Source organism: Oncorhynchus kisutch, linkage group LG16 (assembly GCF_002021735.2).
Source record: "Oncorhynchus kisutch isolate 150728-3 linkage group LG16, Okis_V2, whole genome shotgun sequence".
NCBI classification, from domain to species: Eukaryota; Metazoa; Chordata; class Actinopteri; order Salmoniformes; family Salmonidae; genus Oncorhynchus; species Oncorhynchus kisutch.
In genome coordinates this window covers 46,873,467-46,892,113 of record NC_034189.2, presented here as the reverse complement: position 1 = coordinate 46,892,113, position 18,647 = coordinate 46,873,467, and the positions used below count along the sequence as shown (strand labels likewise).

Sequence of the window (18,647 nt, the reverse complement as noted above, 5' to 3'; positions counted from 1 at the left end):
TGTTAGACTATTCAGCTATTGATCAATTAGGCACTGAGACTGGTGTTATTGGTAGGGACAATTTGTGGCTTTCTTATGAGGTACAGTTAAGACCCTGAAAAGAAAGGACTACATGAGTTACATGAAACATTGGTCATGATGGACCTGTTCTGGCTACACACCCATTTGCTATAGGAGAAGGAGAGGGGTGGTTGTGTATTCTGAGAGGTTTATACCTGGTTGAGGCCAATTCAACTCTCTGTTCCTCTTTGAGCCTTGTGTTTCCTACAGTACCTCCTCATCGGGCCCCTTGGGGTGTTGAGGCATATGGGGGCAATTACAGTTGCATCACGGGTACAGGTAATGGCATTGATTATGGGAGATTGCCTGAAGCTGATTGCAGTAGTAACATAACCATTAATTCCACTTGGCCAGTTACAGGCCTAAACCAAACTAGTGGTCTGGCTGATGTGTGGTGGATCTGTGGACCCAAAAGAGTGCTGAGACCCATTCTTAGAGGAGACTGGCAAGGTACGTGTGCTCTGACCAGTTTGATAATTCCACTGACCATTGTTGATGTTACTGCTGAACAGCTGTTGGGTTCTGTATCCAGGGGACCTGAAAACATTCCATCCCATGGGAGACATAGAAGTAGTGCTCCATGGACAGAGGATGTAGTTGACATACACACTAACCTGTTGGGAGTGCCGGTGGGGGTTCCTCATGAGCTTCAGGCCTTGGGCAGGAATGAGGGATTATAGGTCCAGCCATAGTGGATGCAAGACAGACTGCATGGATTCATTACATCTACTATGATCAACAGCGTTTTGTTAATTACCCCCGTGATGCACTCACTGGTATGTCTGAACAGTTTGAGGCCACATCTAGGGTTGCCAGACAGAATAGACTTGCTTTGGATATGCTTCTTGCCAGTCAGGGGGGCGTATGCAAGATGTACGGTGAACAATGTTGCACGTATATTCCTAATAACACCAGTCCAGATGGTAGTATATCTAAGGCCCTTAGTGGGCTTGATGCACTATCTGCTGAGATGAGGACCATGGCGGGGGTGGAGGAGTCTGGCCTGTTCTCTTGGGTGGGAGCCTGGTTTTGGTAAGTACACTAGTATGGTGGTTACTGGATTTCTGACCCTAATTTTTGTTATTCGACGTGTTGTGCTGCTTGCATCATACCGTGTTTCAAGAAGTCTGTTACAGATGTGGGGAAGGCTTCAGGCATGATGATGCCTTTGCGTGATGCTCCAGTTGGAGATGCTGATACTGAAGCATGCTTTCAGGGGAGGATGAGACTGACTGAGGATGACCCATGGTATGCTGTGGGCGAGGTAGTAGAATAAATCTTACACCACCACAGTTCCTTGTTATACATCTTTATGATGGGTTTTCTTTCCAGTATGTTTGTTCTCCCTGTTGTGAAGGTTTTGAGTCCCTGGGTGGCATGAAGCCCAACTGGTCTAGGATAGGAGTAGCTGAGAGGACCAGATGGTTTATAATAATGCTTTGCTTTGTTTTACTCTGTTTTCCATGACCAAAGTTTTATCCGGTATCTTACATGTCAATAAACAATAAAGTGTTATCCTGTTTTTGCTAAGTGACACCCTTGTGGGTGTCAAAAGGGGGACTTAAATTTCACACAATTATTTTTTTAATGTGCTGTTTTTGAATGAGCTGTTCTCTTTTGACATGAAGGTATTTTAAACTCTGTGACTGTTATATGATTCATTGCTGAGTTTTTGTTCACACCCTGGGGGGTGTGAAAAAGAGGGATTATTGGTTCCTGTGTTTTACATTATAGCCATTACCATATATATGATTGAATATTATCTGCTGTTGGCTTGTGTTGATGTATGCAAGTGTTATGCAACATAGCTGACTTGAAACATTGTTAAAAGTGTCAGGGCCAGGGGACTTTCTCATGCTGGAAAAATACAGAAGGGAGGGCACATTCAGAGCGTGGGGTTGCGAGAACAAGCGTTTTTTTTTTGTTGTTGTTAGATAACAGGAGCCAGGTGCGTGATAACGGTATGGAGCATGAGAGCCTGGCTGCAACTTCTCTTATGACATTCCAGAATCGCATTGCAGTAGATATGCTACTGGCGGAGAAAGGTGGAGCTTGTACTATGTTTGGTGAACAGTGTTGCACTTTCATCCCTAATAACACAGCCTCGGATGGTAGCTTGACCATAGCCCTAGAAGGTCTGCGGACGCTTAATGGTAAAATGAAATCTCATTCTGGGATGGATACCTCGATGTGGGACTCCTGGATGAGTGCGTTTGGTAAATATAAAACCCTGGTGTCCTCCATTTTGGTATCCATTTCGGTGTTCGCTGCAATTTTAGTTCTCTGTGGATGCTGTTGCATTCCATGCATCCGTCCCCTTGCCACTAGGGTTATCTCTAAAGCCATTGACCCTTCCTCCCCTTCCCAGATGTTTCCTCTGCTGGATAAAGACCTACATGAATTCGAGGATGAGGAGGAGAGTGCCTATTTAGGTTTACATTATATCTGCTGTTGCCTTATGGGGATGTATGTATGTGTTATGCAAGTGGATCATTCCGCCTGACTTGCCTAGTTTAAGTCACATCTCTTTGGAGATGTGAAGAGAGGGAATCACAACTTTTTCCTGCGGGAAAAAAGTTGGCTTATGTAGACAAGCATTTACTTTTATTTTGAGCTGTTGTTCTCCGCTCTGTAAAATGAGGGTTGTAAGTTCCTAGGTGGCTGGTAGCCAACTTAGTACATAGTGGGATTGAATGGAGAACATGATGTAATACATATATATCTATTTCTGTTTAAAACCGTGCCTTATTTCATAGTCCCATTGGGAGAAGTTTCTCTTTGTGTCTGGATCCAGTTAGGTTGTGTCACGTCTCTGGTGAGACGTGAAGAGAGGGTTTTGTAGAGAAATGCTAATTCTTATGTAGGTGACCAAACTATTGTTGATAAAGGGCTACCACTCAGAGTTGAGCCTGTGGGGTCCCCTACAGGATAGCTCCCGCATTACACTAATGGCCAAAACCAGCGCACACACACATGATCTCCGTTGTCTCTGAACGTTGAATGCCCGAAGAGGATTCTACGATGACGGACAGACTACTGAGCCAATGGCGGAAGACTACAGACTACACCCCAGATGAACCAATCCAAAGATCCGATCTTCCAGAATCAACCTACATTCTTTCCTATATAATAGTGGTGTACTGATTGTAACGGTCTCTTCTTCGTCTGCGCTTCCGTACGAACCAGCGGGAGAGCCGTAATTACGCTGTTCTAGATATCTTCACTCTGAATAAACTGTAGCTTGTCATACAATTTACCACCTTGTCTGAATCGATCCTTGACCGACTCGTCCGTCTACATACCTAATTACTAACACATGCAAAAGTAGGCGTCGCAGGTTTAAGACGTTACTGCTGAGCAGAGGACAGAGCAACGTTTTACATTTCGACTCTAAAAAGAAAATACGACACCGAATTGCAAAAACAAGGCGTGTAACTTGTTCGCTATCGTCCGCGTATTCAGAATATGTCATTTCTATAATTATTGCATGTTCCGTTTAGGTATTAACGAGCAAATTCCGAATCTTTAATATTAAAGCTAACTAACGTTACATCACACTGGACTTTGGCAGTGTTGTCACACTGACTGCACAGCCCTATGTTGCCGTTGATATACGTGTTCATGTTGGGGAGATAGCGAGCAATACTGGTGTTGTCAAGATGAAGTTGTCTTCTATTGTAGTAACATTGATATTAACGGTGGGTGTTCCTTATTACATCTATACACCGTTACCTGCTGCCATCGAGGATCATTTGAAACTGATGCTGTTGGACGCCTTATTCCGTGCTATGCTGCAAGTGGTAAGAAACAAGAATAGCTATAAACCCAATCATACTTTACATTGCATTAGCTTGACAGTTCTTTGTGTTAACGAGTAACGTTAGTAGGCAATGCAATACTTTCTCTATTACTCGACCTATGTATCTATCATGAATCAAGGTAAGACTCAGATGCAAGGCAGGCAGAGGTCGGTAATCCAGAGGTGGGGTAAAGGTAGAGGACGGCAGACAGGCTCAGGTAGAGTGATCAGGCGGGTGGGCACAGGGTCAGGACAGGCAAGGGTCAAAAACCAGGAGGACGAGAAAAGAGAGACTGGGGACTGACACAAAATCGCTGGTTGACTTGACAAACAAGACGAACTGGCAACAGACAAACAGAGAACACAGGTATAAATACACAGGGGATAATGGGGAAGATGGGCGACACTTGGAGGGGGGTGGAGACAATCACAAAGACAGGTGAAACAGATCAGGGTGTGACAGTATCCCAGTCAGGTGCAGCAGGTTTAGGCCTATTGGTTTGAGACACTGAATTGGAGGCTAAACTAGCTAGATAGTTTATAATGCAGTTAACATGTGGCGCGTTGTAAAGCTAGCTAGTTAGTCTGAACAAGTAGAACATGTGAACTGATTTGGTGATAGACATAAAACAATGCTTTACTGTGCTTTCCCCATCCCTTGTGTGAAATCATATTTGGATCATTGATTTGAACTAGCTAAATACAGCACGTGTCACGACTTCTGCCGATCCACCTTTCATTTTACATTTGTTTTGTCTAGTTTTCCCACACACCTGGTTTACATTCCCTCATTACTTGTCGTGTATTTAACCCTCTTTACCCCCATGTCTGTGTGTGAAATTGTTTGTTGTAGAGTGTTTGTTCTGACTGGTTCAAGACGGGTTATATTGAACCCATATTTTGTTGTTCTGGGTGCCGTTGGTTTTTGCATATTAAACTGCTCCGGTTATTACCCAGTTCTGCTCTCCTGCACCTGACTTCCCTGCAGCCAGTCACGCACCTTCTTACAACAAGATCATTTCTAGTGGGTGTGTGTGGGTGTGTGTGTGTTTGTGGCCCTTCACCTAGATTTCACACAGTCATGGTGTAAGTAGTGCCTGGGGTAAAGACACATAAACAAACACGCACATACACACTGGGGTGAACAGAGCACCTTTAGCTAATGTAACTTGTGTCAATGGAGAAGAGAGCAACATTCACAACATTGTCTAGACCCCAGGCTTTAGGCTAGTAGGTGAAAGGACCGACAGAGACAGATTGTTAAAAGGGGCCTTGGGGAGCCCTATCCTGGTCAAAGATCTGTGCTGACTTGCAAACTCCTATGGTGGTCATTGCCAAGGGTGTGACATTGACCATGTTGGTAGGACAGAACAAACACTCACTCTCAAGTCAAAGCCCTAGCTCCTAGAACAGGGTTAGCATACTAAACTACCAGGGATACTCCAGCTCTCTCAGACCTCATTCAAAGGTCTATCTCTCTGTCCTTCTCTCTCTCTCCCTCCCCCTCTCCCCCAGGGTGACCTGTGCCAGTGTCTGGGTCTCAGTCACCACATCACAGTGATTCGGGGGTCCACATTGGGGCTGGGGTCCCCGGGGGAGATGGCGGGAGGGCAGGGAGGCGGGATGAGGGTGAGTGATGTGGACTTTGACAGAGTCCCGGTGCGCGTGTACGAGCCTCCCGCCGCGGGGGGAGGAGACGGGGGTCTGAGGAGGGCTGTGATGTTCTACCATGGAGGAGGATGGGCCCTGGGGACCACTAGTAAGTGTGTGTATGTTTACCAGCATAAACACATCTAGTTCATGATGTAATCCTAATGTAACAACCTTTGGTGTCTCACTGTCTTCCTCTCTCTATCTCTCCTCTACTCCCCCCATCTCTCTCTTTCTCTCCTCTACTCCCACATCTCTCTCTCTCTCCTTCTCCACTCCCCCATCTCTCTCTTTCTCTCCTCTACTCCCACATCTCTCTCTCTCCTTCTCTACTCCCCCATCACTCTCTCTTTCTCTCCTCTACTCCCCTCATCTCTCTCCTTCTCTACTCTCCCATCTCTCTCTTTCTCTCCTTCTCTACTCCCCCATCTCTCTTTCTCTCCTCTACTCCCCTCATCTCTCTCCTTCTCTACTCCCGTCATCTCTCTCTTTCTCTCCTCTACTCCCCTCATCTCTCTCTCCTTCTCTACTCCCCCATCTCTCTTTCTCTCCTCTACTCCCCTCATCTCTCTCCTTCTCTACTCCCCCATCTCTCTCTCTCTCTTTCTCTCCTCTACTCCCCTCATCTCTCTCTTTCTCTCCTTCTCTACTCCCCCATCTCTCTCTCCTTCTCTACTCCCCATCTCTCTTTCTCTCCTCTACTCCCCTCATCTCTCTCCTTCTCTACTCCCGTCATCTCTCTCTTTCTCTCCTCTACGCCCCTCATCTCTCTCTCCTTCTCTACTCCCCATCTCTCTCTCCTTCTCTACTCCCCCATCTCTCTTTCTCTCCTCTACTCCCCCATCTCTCTCTCCTTCTCTACTCCCCCATCTCTCTCTCCTTCTCTACTCCCCCATCACCCTCTTTCTCTCCTCTACTCCCCTCATCTCTCTCCTTCTCTACTCTCCCATCTCTCTCTTTCTCTCCTCTACTCCCCTCATCTCTCTCTTTCTCTCCTCTACTCCCCCATCTCTCTCTTTCTCTCCTTCTCTACTCCCCTCATCTTTCTCTCCTCTACTCCCGTCATCTATCTCCTTCTCTACTCCCCCATCTCTCTCTCTTTCTCTCCTTCTCTACTCCCCTCATCTCTCTCTTTCTCTCCTCTACTCCCCTCATCTCTCTCCTTCTCTACTCCCCTCATCTCTCTCTTTCTCTCCTCTACTCCCCTCATCTCTCTCCTTCTCTACTCCCCCATCTCTCTTTCTCTCCTCTACTCCCCTCATCTCTCTCCTTCTCTACTCCCCCATCTCTTTCTCTCCTCTACTCCCCCATCTCTCTCTCCTTCTCTACTCCCCCACCTCTCTTCCCCCTCTCCCTGTCTTCCTCTCAGAGATGGGGAGCTATGATGTCTTGTGTAGGCAGATGTCTGATGAGCTGAATGCAGTGGTTGTGTCTGTTGAGTAAGTGTCTCCTGTTTTCACACTGTATTAGCTTCAGTTCTACACACACACAGACACACACACACACACTCAACAGGAAAGTATTGGGTTCTTATAACGCTATAGTTACAAGTTAAGGTTTGGACAGAACTGTTAAAAGGATTAAAAAGTGTTTTTTGTACATTTTACCATAAGTGTGTGTGTGTGTGTGTGTGTGTGTGTGTGTGTGTGTGTGTGTGTGTGTGTGTGTGTGTGTGTGTGTGTAGGTACCGTCTGGCTCCAGAAGTGCATTTCCCTGTGCAGTATGAGGACTGTCTGGCTGCGGCCAAGCACTTCTTGGAGCCGGGCATTCTGGGAAAGTTGTCTGTGGATCCACAGCGCGTGGCCGTGTCAGGCGACAGCGCTGGAGGAAACCTGGCTGCAGCGGTCGCACAGCAGGTACACACACACACACACACACACACACACACACACACACACACACACACACACACACACACACACACACACACACACACACACGTGTCTACACAGACACACTAACACACTCTCCCTGTCTTCACAGATCTCGGTAGATGACAGTGTGAGTGTGAAGTTCAGTGTTCAGGCGTTAATCTACCCAGTCCTCCAGGGTCTAGACCTCAACACTCCATCCTACCAACAGAACCACAACATGCCCATGCTACACCGCACTATGATGGCCAGGTACACACACATAAACACACACACACACGTCTATGATAGCCAGGTACACACACATAAACACACACACGCACGTGTCTATGATGGCCAGGTACACACACATACATGTTCACACACAGTCACGCACAATCACATACACACCTGTGTTAGTAACTCTTCTCTCTCTTTCTCCGTAGGTTCTGGCTGCTCTACCTGGGGGTTGATACCTCTCTCCATCCCCTCCTCTTGTCCCCCTCCTTCCTCCATCATCCCTCCATCCCTCCCTCCATCCGCTCCCATCTCAACTGGACCACCCTTCTGCCGGCCAAACACATTAAGCATTACAAGCCTGTTGGCATGGAGATGGAGTCACAGGAGGTCACAGGGCAGGAGGGTGATCTTCTCCAGGGGTTGCTGGATGTCCGAGCGGCGCCGCTGATGGCGGAGCAGGGGGTTCTGGGTAGAACGCCGCGAGCTTACATTGTAACATGTGAGTACGATGTGCTCAGAGACGATGGGTTGATGTACACCAGGAGGCTACAAGACGCTGGCGTCGCGGTTTCCAGCCATCACTATGACGACGGTTTCCACGGCGCCTTGAGTTTTGCTCACTGGCCGTTTTTCTTCGATGTGGGGAAAAGAATGATCAGAGGATACATGGACTGGCTGCAAGAAAACCTCTAGTGTGTGTGTGTGTGTGTGTGTGTGTGTCTATGCAGCTGCAAACCCAAAGCCATCTTGCAGTCAGAATTTCAGACCAATGTCCAGGTTAGACAAGCAGATGTTTTTAAGGCTTTTAAACTGGGTTCAACCTGATTGTTGACCTGGGTTAGAATGTCTCTCTTACTGGGTTAAACTGGATCAAACTGGGTTGGACGGGTGTTTTAAACTGTGTTAGAATGTAAGAATATAACACAGACACCGTTCCCTGATTGTAGCTGTTTGCACTCTGGGGTGTGTGTGTCATCCTATCCCAGCTCTGCTCACCTGACCAATACATATGCAGTATGTTATCTGTCTGTCAAACTAATACACTAAAATAAATGTCCATCTAAGCCAATCAATGCACAGTGTTATAATGTAGTAATCTGGGTAATCTGCTGACTCCATAATAGTCCTATTTCTAGAATAGATTGGGTTCAATTATGCTATGTGCACAACTGGGTTACACATCAATGCAATCTATATAGAATTGTGCCTAGATGGAAAAACAATGAGGACTTAAAAGGTCATACAACACGATCCCCTGGTGCTGTAAAAACAATAAGAAAACATGAAAATGAGGTATGTTCTTTAGACAGGGTATTGGGTGAGGACTTTTCAACCCACAACACTGTGAGAGCTTGATTTCCACTGAACAGAAGGATCTCAGTTGTCCCCAGTAACTGCTGCTGGGTGTCTTTATGTACAATTATAATTGTAATGGTTGATAGATGTTTAACCCTCCAATAAATATTGATCAGTTTGAGTGTTTCTCTTGTTTTATACCGTAGGCCTACACACACACATATACACACAGACAGTGCATTATAGACATAGGTTTCAAAACGATTTCATGTATAATGCATGATACATTTAGCATGTTGCTTATTCGACCAATCCAATGATGTTAGCTCTACAACAGTGCTTAGGAAAGGAGTTGTGGCTAGGAGGGAAGGGACAAAGGGCGTTGGTCAGACCGACCAATCACAGAGGAGATGCCAAACCAACTTTCGGGGGAGTGTAGTTTGTATTTCCATGACATTGATACCACTAACTATAAAGCTCCAACCTCTCAAGGTTGACCTATCATATACGGTTCTTAATATGTTGACAAAGGAAGTCAATCCCTATCCTATCCAGGCCATTCAAAAAATTACTTCTGGTGATTGGCTCAAACGCGCGTCACTTTTACACAGTCCCCACCCACTTATACGTCAGTCAGACAACAATGGCGGCCTTCGCTGTAGCACGGAGCCGCTGCGTTCTGCTTTCCGGACTAAAAGCTTATTTTAAAACATTTGGACAGGTAAAACATGGCGTGGCTTCGGCAGCCGTTGCACAGTCCGAGCTGCAGCAACAGTCGCGGCGGTGGTATTCGGTTAGTCATCTCTCCGTTCAGGAGAGGATAGACAGAAAGAGGAATGCTGCGCTGATCGGAGGAGGTCAGAAGAGAATTGACGCGCAACACAAAAGGGTAAATAATCTGAGCATCTGGGTCTGTCAGTTTGATGGTGTATTTGATCTGTTTGCCTGTCTGTCGGTCCGTTTAACGTTTTGTCTGTGTAATGATCTTCTCCACAGGGGAAGCTGACAGCCAGAGAGAGAGTTGAGCTCCTGTTGGATAAAGACTCGTTTGTAGAGTGTGACATGTTTGTGGAACATCGCTGCTCTGACTTCGGCATGGAAGAGGACCACAACAAGGTAACACTTCACCATAGAGGTTCCTACGTTTTATCCAGCCTGTGGACACAATGGAATAAACTGATAAATTTTTTAAAATGTTGATTCAGTCATCAACATGGTTTCAGCTTCTCTCTCCCTCTAGTTCGCAGGGGACAGTGTGGTGACTGGACAGGGGAGGATCAACGGAAGGCTGGTGTATGTCTTCAGTCAGGTACACACACACACACACACACACACACGCACGCACGCAAGTAGTTCCCATTTATTTTCATAATAAATGTCTCTTGCTCTGTCTTAGGACTTCACAGTATTTGGAGGCAGTCTGTCTGGGGCTCACGCACAGAAGATCTGTAAGGTAGGAGGATGGGCTCACTCTCCAGGGCCTGGTGGTTCACACCACTCCTGCTTCTCATTCATTACTTCTAGTCACATCCCTTTTTGTCTGTAGATCATGGACCAGGCCATGATGGTGGGTGCTCCAGTCATTGGTCTAAACGACTCTGGCGGAGCCAGGATACAGGAAGGGGTGGAGTCACTGGCTGGATACGCTGACATCTTCCTGGTAAGGGGGCGGGGCTTGATTAGACTGGTTACTGGGATGAGGATGGCAGCAAATAAATGACATTGCTTCTAAATGTACTCTCTCTCTCCGGTCTCTCGCTCTCTTCCTGTCTCTCCCGGTCTCTCTCGCTCTCTCCCTGTCTCTCCCGGTCTCTCTCGCTCTCTCCCTGTCTCTCCCGGTCTCTCCCGCTCTCTCCCTGTCTCTCCCGGTCTCTCTCGCTCTCTCCCGGTCTCTCTCGCTCTCTCCCGGTCTCTTTCGCTCTCTCCCGGTCTCTCTCGCTCTCTCCCGCTCTCTCCCGGTCTCTCTCGCTCTCTCCCGCTCTCTCCCGGTCTCTCTCGCTCTCTCCCGGTCTCTCTCGCTCTCTCCCGCTCTCTCCCGGTCTCTCTCGCTCTCTCCCGCTCTCTCTCGCTCTCTCTCGCTCTCTTCCTGTCTCTCCCGCTCTCTCTCGCTCTCTTCCTGTCTCTCCGCTCTCTCTCGCTCTCTTCTGTCTCTCCCGCTCCTCTCCGCTCTCTCTCGCTCTCTTCCTGTCTCTCTCGCTCTTCCTGTCTCTCGCTCTCTCCTGTCTCTCTCGTCTCTTCCTGTCTCTCTCGCTCTCTTCCTGTCTCTCCCGCTCTCTTCCTGTCTCTCCGCTCTCTTCCTGTCTCTCCCGCTCTCTTCCTGTCTCTCCCGCTCTCTTCCTGTCTCTCTCGCTCTCTTCCTGTCTCTCCCGCTCTCTCTCGCTCTCTTCCTGTCCTCTCTCTCTCTTCCTGTCTCTCTCGCTCTCTTCTGTCTCTCCCGCTCTCTTCCTTCTCTCTCGCTCTCTTCCTGTCTCTCTCCGCTCTCTTCCTGTATCTCCCGCTCTTCCTTCTCCGCTCTCTCTCTCTCTGCGTTCCTGTCTCTCTCCGCTCTCTCCCTGTCTCTCCCGCTCTCTTCCTGTCTCGCCTCGCTCTCCTTCCGGTCTCGTGTCTCTCCCCGTCTCTCCGCTCTCATCGCTGCTCTTCTGTATCTCACCCCTCTCTCTCGCTCTCTCCTGTCTGTCGCTTCGCGCTCTCTCCCTGTCCTCTCCTGTCTCTCCCGGTCTCATCTCGCTCTCTACCTCCCTCTCATCTCCTCCCAGCTCTCTCCCGGTCTCTCTAGCTCTCCTCTCGTCTACTCCCGGTCTCTCTCCTCGTCTCTCAATCGCTGCTCTCCACGGGTCTCTCGCGCTCTCTCGCTGTCTCCTCCCGGTTCGCCTGCTCTCTCTCCTCATTCTCTCGCTCGTCTCTCGCTCTCTTCCGTGTCTCTCCTCGGCTCCTCTCTCTGATCTCTTCCTGCTCTCGTCATCTCTCGCTCTCCTTCTGTCTCTCTCGCTCTCTCATCGCTCTCTTCCTGTCTCTCTCGCCTCTCCTCTAGCGCTTCTCTTCCCTGTCTCTCTCGCTCCCTCTCCTGTCCTCCCGCTCTCCTCCGCGCTCTCTTCCTGTCCTCGCCCTGTCTCTTCCTGTCTCTCTCTGCTCTCTCTCTCGGCTCTTATCCTGGCTCTCTCCCGCGCTCTCGCGCTCACCTTCCTGTCTCTCTCCCATCTCCTCATCTCTCGCTCCTTCCTGTCTCTCCCCCTCCGCGCTCTCGTCTCTCACTCTCTCGCTCTCTTCCTGTCTCTCCCGCTCTCTCTCGCTCTCTTCCTGTCTCTCCCGCTCTCTTCCTGTCTCTCCCGCTCTCTTCCTGTCTCTCTCGCTCTCTTCCTGTCTCTCCCGCTCTCTCTCGCTCTCTTCCTGTCTCTCCCGCTCTCTCTCGTCTCTCCCTCTCTCCCGCTCTCTCTCGCTCTCTTCCTGTCTCTCTCGCTCTCTCTCGCTCTCTTCCTGTCTCTCCGCTCTCTCTCGCTCTCTTCCTGTCTCTCTCGCTCTCTTCCTGTCTCTCCCGCTCTCTCTCGCTCTCTTCCTGTCTCTCTCGCTCTCTCCTCTCTCTCGCTCTTCCTGTCTCTCTCGCTCTCTTCCTGTCTCTCCCGCTCTCTCTCGCTCTCTTCCTGTCTCTCCCGCTCTCTCTCGCTCTCTTCCTGTCTCTCCCGCTCTCTCCGCTCTCTTTCTGTCTCTCTCGCTCTCTTCCTGTCTCTCCCGCTCTCTCTCTCGCTCTCTTCCTGTCTCTCCCGCTCTCTCTCGCTCTCTTCCTGTCTCTCCGCTCTCTCTCGCTCTCTTCCTGTCTCTCCCGCTCTCTCTCGCTCTCTTCCTGTCTCTCCGCTCTCTCTCGCTCTCTTCTGTCTCTCCCGCTCTCTCTCGCTCTCTTCCTGTCTCTCTCGCTCTCTTCCTGTCTCTCTCGCTCTCTCCTGTCTCTCTCGCTCTCTTCCTGTCTCTCCGCTCTCTCTCGCTCTCTTCCTGTCTCTCCCGCTCTCTCTCGCTCTCTTCCGCTCTCTCTCGCTCTCTTCCTGTCTCTCCGCTCTCTCTCGCTCTCTTCCTGTCTCTCCCGCTCTCTCTCGCTCTCTTCCTGTCTCTCTCGCTCTCTTCCTGTCTCTCCCGCTCTCTCTCGCTCTCTTCCTGTCTCTCCCGCTCTCTCTCGCTCTCTCCCGCTCTCTCTCGCTCTCTCTCCTGTCTCTCCGCTCTCTCCCGCTCTCTCCCTGTCTCTCCCTGTCTCTCCGGTCTCTCTCGCTCTCTCCCGCTCTCTCTCGCTCTCTTCCTGTCTCTCCCGCTCTCTCTCGCTCTCTTCCTGTCTCTCTCGCTCTCTTCCTGTCTCTCTCGCTCTCTTCCTGTCTCTCTCGCTCTCTTCCTGTCTCTCTCGCTCTCTTCCTGTCTCTCCCGCTCTCTCTCGCTCTCTCCTGTCTCTCCCGCTCTCTCTCGCTCTCTTCCTGTCTCTCCCGCTCTCTCTCGCTCTCTTCCTGTCTCTCCCGTCTCTCTCGCTCTCTTCTGTCTCTCTCGCTCTCTTCCTGTCTCTCCCGCTCTCTCTCGCTCTCTTCCTGTCTCTCCCGCTCTCTCTCGCTCTCTTCCTGTCTCTCCCGCTCTCTTCCTGTCTCTCCCGCTCTCTTCCCGTCTCTCTCGCTCTCTCTCTCGCTCTCTTCCTGTCTCTCCCGCTCTCTCTCGCTCCCTTCCTGTCTCTCCCGCTCTCTCTCGGCTCTCTTCCTGTCTGCTCCCGCTCTCTCATCGCTCTCTCCCTGTCTCTCCCGCCTCTCTCGCTCTCTTCCTGTCTCTCCCGCTCTCTTCTGTCTCTCCGCTCTCTTCCTGTCTCTCTCGCTCTCTTCCTGTCTCTCCGCTCTCTCTCGCTCTCTTCCTGTCTCTCCCGCTCTCTCTCGCTCTCTTCCTGTCTCTCCCGCTCTCTCTCGCTCTCTTCCTGTCTCTCTCGCTCTCTCTCGCTCTCTTCCTGTCTCTCCCGCTCTCTCTCGCTCTCTTCCTGTCTCTCTCGCTCTCTTCCTGTCTCTCCCGCTCTCTCTCGCTCTCTTCCTGTCTCTCCCGCTCTCTCCTCTCTTCCTGTCTCTCCCTGTCTCTCCCTGTCTCTCTCGCTCTTCCCGTCTCTCCGCTCTCTCTCGCTCTCTTCTCGCTCTCTCCGTCTCTCTCGCTCTCTTCGCTCTCTTCCGCTCTCTCTCGCTCTTCCTGTCTCTCCGCTCTCTCTCGCTCTCTCCTGTCTCTCCCGCTCTCTCTCGCTCTCTTCCTGTCTCTCTCGCTCTCTTCCTGTCTCTCCCGCTCTCTCTCGCTCTCTTCCTGTCTCTCCGCTCTCTCTCGCTCTCTTCCTGTCTCTCCCGCTCTCTCTCGCTCTCTTCCTGTCTCTCTCGCTCTCTTCCTGTCTCTCTCGCTCTCTTCCTGTCTCTCTCGCTCTCTCCTGTCTCTCCGCTCTCTCCTGTCTCTCTCGCTCTCTTCCTGTCTCTCCGCTCTCTCTCGCTCTCTCTCTGTCTCTCCCGCTCTCTCTCGCTCTCTTCTGTCTCTCCCGCTCTCTCTCGCTCTCTTCCTGTCTCTCTCGCTCTCTTCCTGTCTCTCCCGCTCTCTCTCGCTCTCTTCCTGTCTCTCCGCTCTCTTCCTGTCTCTCTCGCTCTCTCTCGCTCTCTCGCGCTCCTCCGCTCTCTCCCGCTCTCTCCTGTCTCTCTGTCTCTCCCGCTCTCTCTCGCTCTCTCGCTCTCTCGCTCTCTTCCTGTCTCTCCCGCTCTCTCTCGCTCTCTTCTGTCTCTCTCGCTCTCTTCTGTCTCTCTCGCTCTCTTCCTGTCTCTCTCGCTCTCTCCTGTCTCTCTGCTCTCTTCCTGTCTCCCGCTCTCTCTCGCTCTCTTCCTGTCTCTCCCGCTCTCTCTCGCTCTCTTCCTGTCTCTCCCGCTCTCTCTCGCTCTCTCTGTCTCTCCCGCTCTCTCTCGCTCTCTTCCTGTCTCTCTCTCGCTCTCTTCCTGTCTCTCCCGCTCTCTCTCGCTCTCTTCCTGTCTCTCCCGCTCTCTCCCTGTCTCTCCGCTCTCTCGCTCTCTCCCGCTCTCTCTCGCTCTCTCCCGGTCTCTCTCGCTCTCTCCCGCTCTCTCCCTGTCTCTCCCTGTCTCTCCCGGTCTCTCTCGCTCTCTCCCGCTCTCTCTCGCTCTCTTCCTGTCTCTCCCGCTCTCTCTCGCTCTCTTCCTGTCTCTCTCGCTCTCTTCCTGTCTCTCTCGCTCTCTCGCTCTCTTCGCTCTCTCCCGCTCTCTCCTCCCTCTCTCTCTCGCTCTCTTCCGTCTCTCCGCTCTCTCTCGCTCTCTCTGTCTCTCCCGCTCTCTCTCGCTCTCTTCCTGTCTCTCCGCTCTCTTCCTGTCTCTCCGCTCTCTCTCGCTCTCTCGTCTCTCCCGCTCTCTCGCTCTCTTCCTGTCTCTCCCGCTCTCTTCGTCTCTCCCGCTCTCTCCGGTCTCTCCCGCTCTCCTCGCTCTCTTCCTGTCTCTCCCGCTCTTCCTGTCTCTCCCGCTCTCTCTCGCTCTCTTCCTGTCTCTCCGCTCTCTCTCGCTCTCTTCCTGTCTCTCCGCTCTCTCTCGCTCTCTTCCTGTCTCTCCGCTCTCTCTCGCTCTCTTCCTGTCTCTCCGCTCTCTCTCGCTCTCTTCCTGTCTCTCCCGCTCTCTCTCGCTCTCTTCCTGTCTCTCCCGCTCTCTCTCGCTCTCTCCTGTCTCTCCCGCTCTCTCTCGCTCTCTTCCTGTCTCTCCCGCTCTCTCGCTCTCTTCCTGTCTCTCCGCTCTCTCTCGTCTCTCCTGTCTTCCCGCTCTTCCGCTCTCTCTCGCTCTCTTCTGTCTCTCTCGCTCTCTTCCTGTCTCTCTCGCTCTCTTCCTGTCTCTCCCGCTCTCTTCCTGTCTCTCCCGCTCTCTTCCTGTCTCTCCCGCTCTCTCCTGTCTCTCCCGCTCTCTTCCTGTCTCTCCCGCTCTCTTCGTCTCTCCCGCTCTCTTCCTGTCTCTCCCGCTCTTCCTGTCTCTCCCGCTCTCTCGCTCTCTTCCTGTCTCTCTCGCTCTCTCCTGTCTCTTCGCTCTCTCCTGTCTCTCCCGCTCTCTTCCTGTCTCTCTCGCTCTCTTCCTGTCTCTCCCGCTCTCTCGCTCTCTTCCTGTCTCTCTCGCTCTCTCCCTGTCTCTCCCGGTCTCTCTCGCTCTCTCCCGCTCTCTCTCCCGCTCTCTCCCGGTCTCTCTCGCTCTCTCCCGGTCTCTCTCGCTCTCTCCCTGTCTCTCCCGGTCGCTCTCTCTCGCTCTCTCCCTGTCTCTCCCGGTCTCTCTCGCTCTCTCTCGCTCTCTTCCTGTCTCTCTCGCTCTCTTCCTGTCTCTCCCGCTCTCTCTCGCTCCCTTCCTGTCTCTCTCGCTCTCTTCCTGTCTCTCTCGCTCTCTTCCTGTCTCTCCCGCTCTCTCTCGCTCCCTTCCTGTCTCTCCCGCTCTCTCTCGCTCTCTTCCTGTCTCTCCCTGTCTCTTCCTGTCTCTCTCGCTCTCTCTCGCTCTCTTCCTGTCTCTCCGCTCTCTCTCGCTCTCTTCCTGTCTCTCCCGCTCTCTCTCGCTCTCTTCCTGTCTCTCCCGCTCTCTCTCGCTCTCTTCCTGTCTCTCCCGCTCTCTCCGCTCTCTCTCGCTCTCTTCCTGTCTCTCTCGCTCTCTTCCTGTCTCTCTCGCTCTCTTCCTGTCTCTCTCGCTCTCTTCCTGTCTCTCTCGCTCTCTTCCGTCTCTCCCGCTCTCTTCCTGTCTCTCCCCGCTCTCTTCCTGTCTCTCCCCTCTCTCCTGTCTCTCCCGCTCTCTTCTGTCTCTCTCGCTCTCTTCCTGTCTCTCCGCTCTCTCTCGCTCTCTTCCTGTCTCTCTCGCTCTCTTCCGTCTCTCCCGCTCTCTTCCGCGTCTCTCTCGCTCTCTTCCTGTCTCTCCCGCTCTCTCTCGCTCTCTTCCTGTCTCTCCCGCTCTCTCTCGCTCTCTTCCTGTCTCTCTCGCTCTCTTCCTGTCTCTCTCGCTCTCTTCCTGTCTCTCTCGCTCTCTTCCTGTCTCTCCCGCTCTCTCGCTCTCTTCCTGTCTCTCCGCTCTCTCTCGCTCTCTTCCTGTCTCTTCCTCTCTCTCGCTCTCTTCCTGTCTCTCTCGCTCTCTTCCTGTCTCTCCCGCTCTCTCTCGCTCTCTTCCTGTCTCTCTCGCTCTCTCTCGCTCTCTTCCTGTCTCTCTCGCTCTCTCCGTCTCCCGCTCTCTCCGCTCTTTCCTGTCTCTCCCGCTCTCTCTCGCTCTCTTCCTGTCTCTCCTGTCTCTTCCTGTCTCTTCTCCTCTCTCCGCTCTCTTCCTGTCTCTCCGCTCTCTCCGCTCTCTTCCTGTCTCTCCCGCTCTCTCTCGCTCTCTTCCTGTCTCTCCCGCTCTCTTCCTGTCTCTCCCGCTCTCTCTCGCTCTCTTCCTGTCTCTCTCGCTCTCTTCCTGTCTCTCCCGCTCTCTTCCTGTCTCTCCCGCTCTCTTCCTGTCTCTCTCGCTCTCTTCTGTCTCTCCCGCTCTCTCTCGCTCTCTTCCTGTCTCTCCCGCTCTCTCTCGCTCTCTTCCTGTCTCTCCGCTCTCTCTCGCTCTCTTCCTGTCTCTCTCGCTCTCTCGCTCTCTTCTGTCTCTCCGCTCTCTCGCTCTCTTCCTGTCTCTCTCGCTCTCTTCTGTCTCTCTCGCTCTCTTCCTGTCTCTCCCGCTCTCTCTCGCTCTCTTCCTGTCTCTCCCTGTCTCTCCCTGTCTCTCTCGCTCTCTCCCTGTCTCTCCCGGTCTCTCTCGCTCTCTCTCGCTCTCTCCCGGTCTCTCTCGCTCTCTCGCGCTCTCTTCTGTCTCTCCGCTCTCTTCCTGTCTCTCCCGCTCTCTCTCGCTCTCTTCCTGTCTCTCCCGCTCTCTCCGCTCTCTTCCTGTCTCTCCCGCTCTCTTCCTGTCTCTCCCGCTCTCTCTCGCTCTCTTCCTGTCTCTCCGCTCTCTCTCGCTCTTCCTGTCTCTCCGCTCTCTCTCGCTCTCTTCCTGTCTCTCTCGCTCTCTTCCTGTCTCTCTCGCTCTCTTCTGCTCTCTCGCTCTCTTCCTGTCTCTCCCGCTCTCTCTCGCTCTCTTCCTGTCTCTCCGCTCTCTCCTGTCTCTTCCGCTCTCTCTCGCTCTCTTCCTGTCTCTCCCGCTCTCTCTTTCTGTCTCTCCCGCTCTCTCTTCCTGTCTCTCCCGCTCTCTCTCGCTCTCTTCCTGTCTCTCCCGCTCTCTCTCGCTCTCTTCCTGTCTCTCCCGCTCTCTCGCTCTCTTCCTGTCTCTCCGCTCTCTCTCGCTCTCTTCCTGTCTCTCTCGCTCTCTTCCTGTCTCTCCGTCTTCCTGTCTCTCTCGCTCTCTTCCTGTCTCTCTCGCTCTCTTCCTGTCTCTCCCGCTCTCTCTCGCTCTCTTCCTGTCTCTCCGCTCTCTCTCGCTCTCTTCCGCTCTCTCTCGCTCTCTTCCTGTCTCTCTCGCTCTCTTCCTGTCTCTCTCGCTCTCTCCTGTCTCTCCGCTCTCTCTCGCTCTCTTCCTGTCTTTCCGTCTCTCTCGCTCTCTTCCTGTCTCTCCCGCTCTCTCTCGCTCTCTTCCTGTCTCTCCCGCTCTCTCTCGCTTCTTCCTGTCTCTCCGCTCTCTCTCGCTCTCTCTGTCTCTCTCGCTCTCTCCGTCTCTCCCGCTCTCTCTCGCTCTCTTCCTGTCTCTCCCGCTCTCTCCCGCTCTCTCCCGCTCTCTCTCGCTCTCTCCCGGTCTCTCTCGCTCTCTCCC

The 18,647-nt window shown here is 52.1% G+C and overlaps 2 protein-coding genes across 2 annotated transcripts in view; both read left to right on the top strand.

The window, feature by feature from the left end:
- The first annotated feature begins 3,178 nt into the window (after positions 1 to 3,178).
- LOC109876209 (neutral cholesterol ester hydrolase 1-like) lies at positions 3,179 to 9,076 on the top strand. The gene is made up of 6 exons (XM_031792662.1): positions 3,179 to 3,860; positions 5,375 to 5,618; positions 6,879 to 6,948; positions 7,194 to 7,365; positions 7,493 to 7,632; positions 7,806 to 9,076. The coding sequence occupies exons 1-6, from the start codon at positions 3,720 to 3,722 to the stop codon at positions 8,290 to 8,292; spliced, it is 1,254 nt and encodes a 417-aa protein (XP_031648522.1). The 5' UTR covers positions 3,179 to 3,719; the 3' UTR covers positions 8,293 to 9,076.
- A 322-nt stretch (positions 9,077 to 9,398) lies between these two features.
- Positions 9,399 to 18,647, top strand: part of LOC116354011 (propionyl-CoA carboxylase beta chain, mitochondrial-like) — a 17,804-nt gene continuing 8,555 nt past the window's right edge. Inside the window, exons 1-5 of the mRNA XM_031792658.1 lie at positions 9,399 to 9,784; positions 9,892 to 10,011; positions 10,136 to 10,204; positions 10,292 to 10,348; positions 10,442 to 10,555. Coding sequence (XP_031648518.1) covers positions 9,539 to 9,784; positions 9,892 to 10,011; positions 10,136 to 10,204; positions 10,292 to 10,348; positions 10,442 to 10,555 — 606 coding nt within the window. The 5' untranslated portion in view covers positions 9,399 to 9,538. The remainder of the gene's footprint in view (positions 9,785 to 9,891; positions 10,012 to 10,135; positions 10,205 to 10,291; positions 10,349 to 10,441; positions 10,556 to 18,647) is intronic.

Excerpts from the sequence above, each read along its gene's own strand:
- LOC109876209 (XM_031792662.1), top strand. The coding sequence starts at position 3,720 with ATGAAGTTGTCTTCTATTGTAGTAACATTGATATTAACGGTGGGTGTT. Across the intron at positions 3,861-5,374 it reads TCCGTGCTATGCTGCAAGTG|GGTGACCTGTGCCAGTGTCT; the intron begins GTAAGAAACAAG and ends CCTCTCCCCCAG. Across the intron at positions 7,366-7,492 it reads CTGCAGCGGTCGCACAGCAG|ATCTCGGTAGATGACAGTGT; the intron begins GTACACACACAC and ends CTGTCTTCACAG.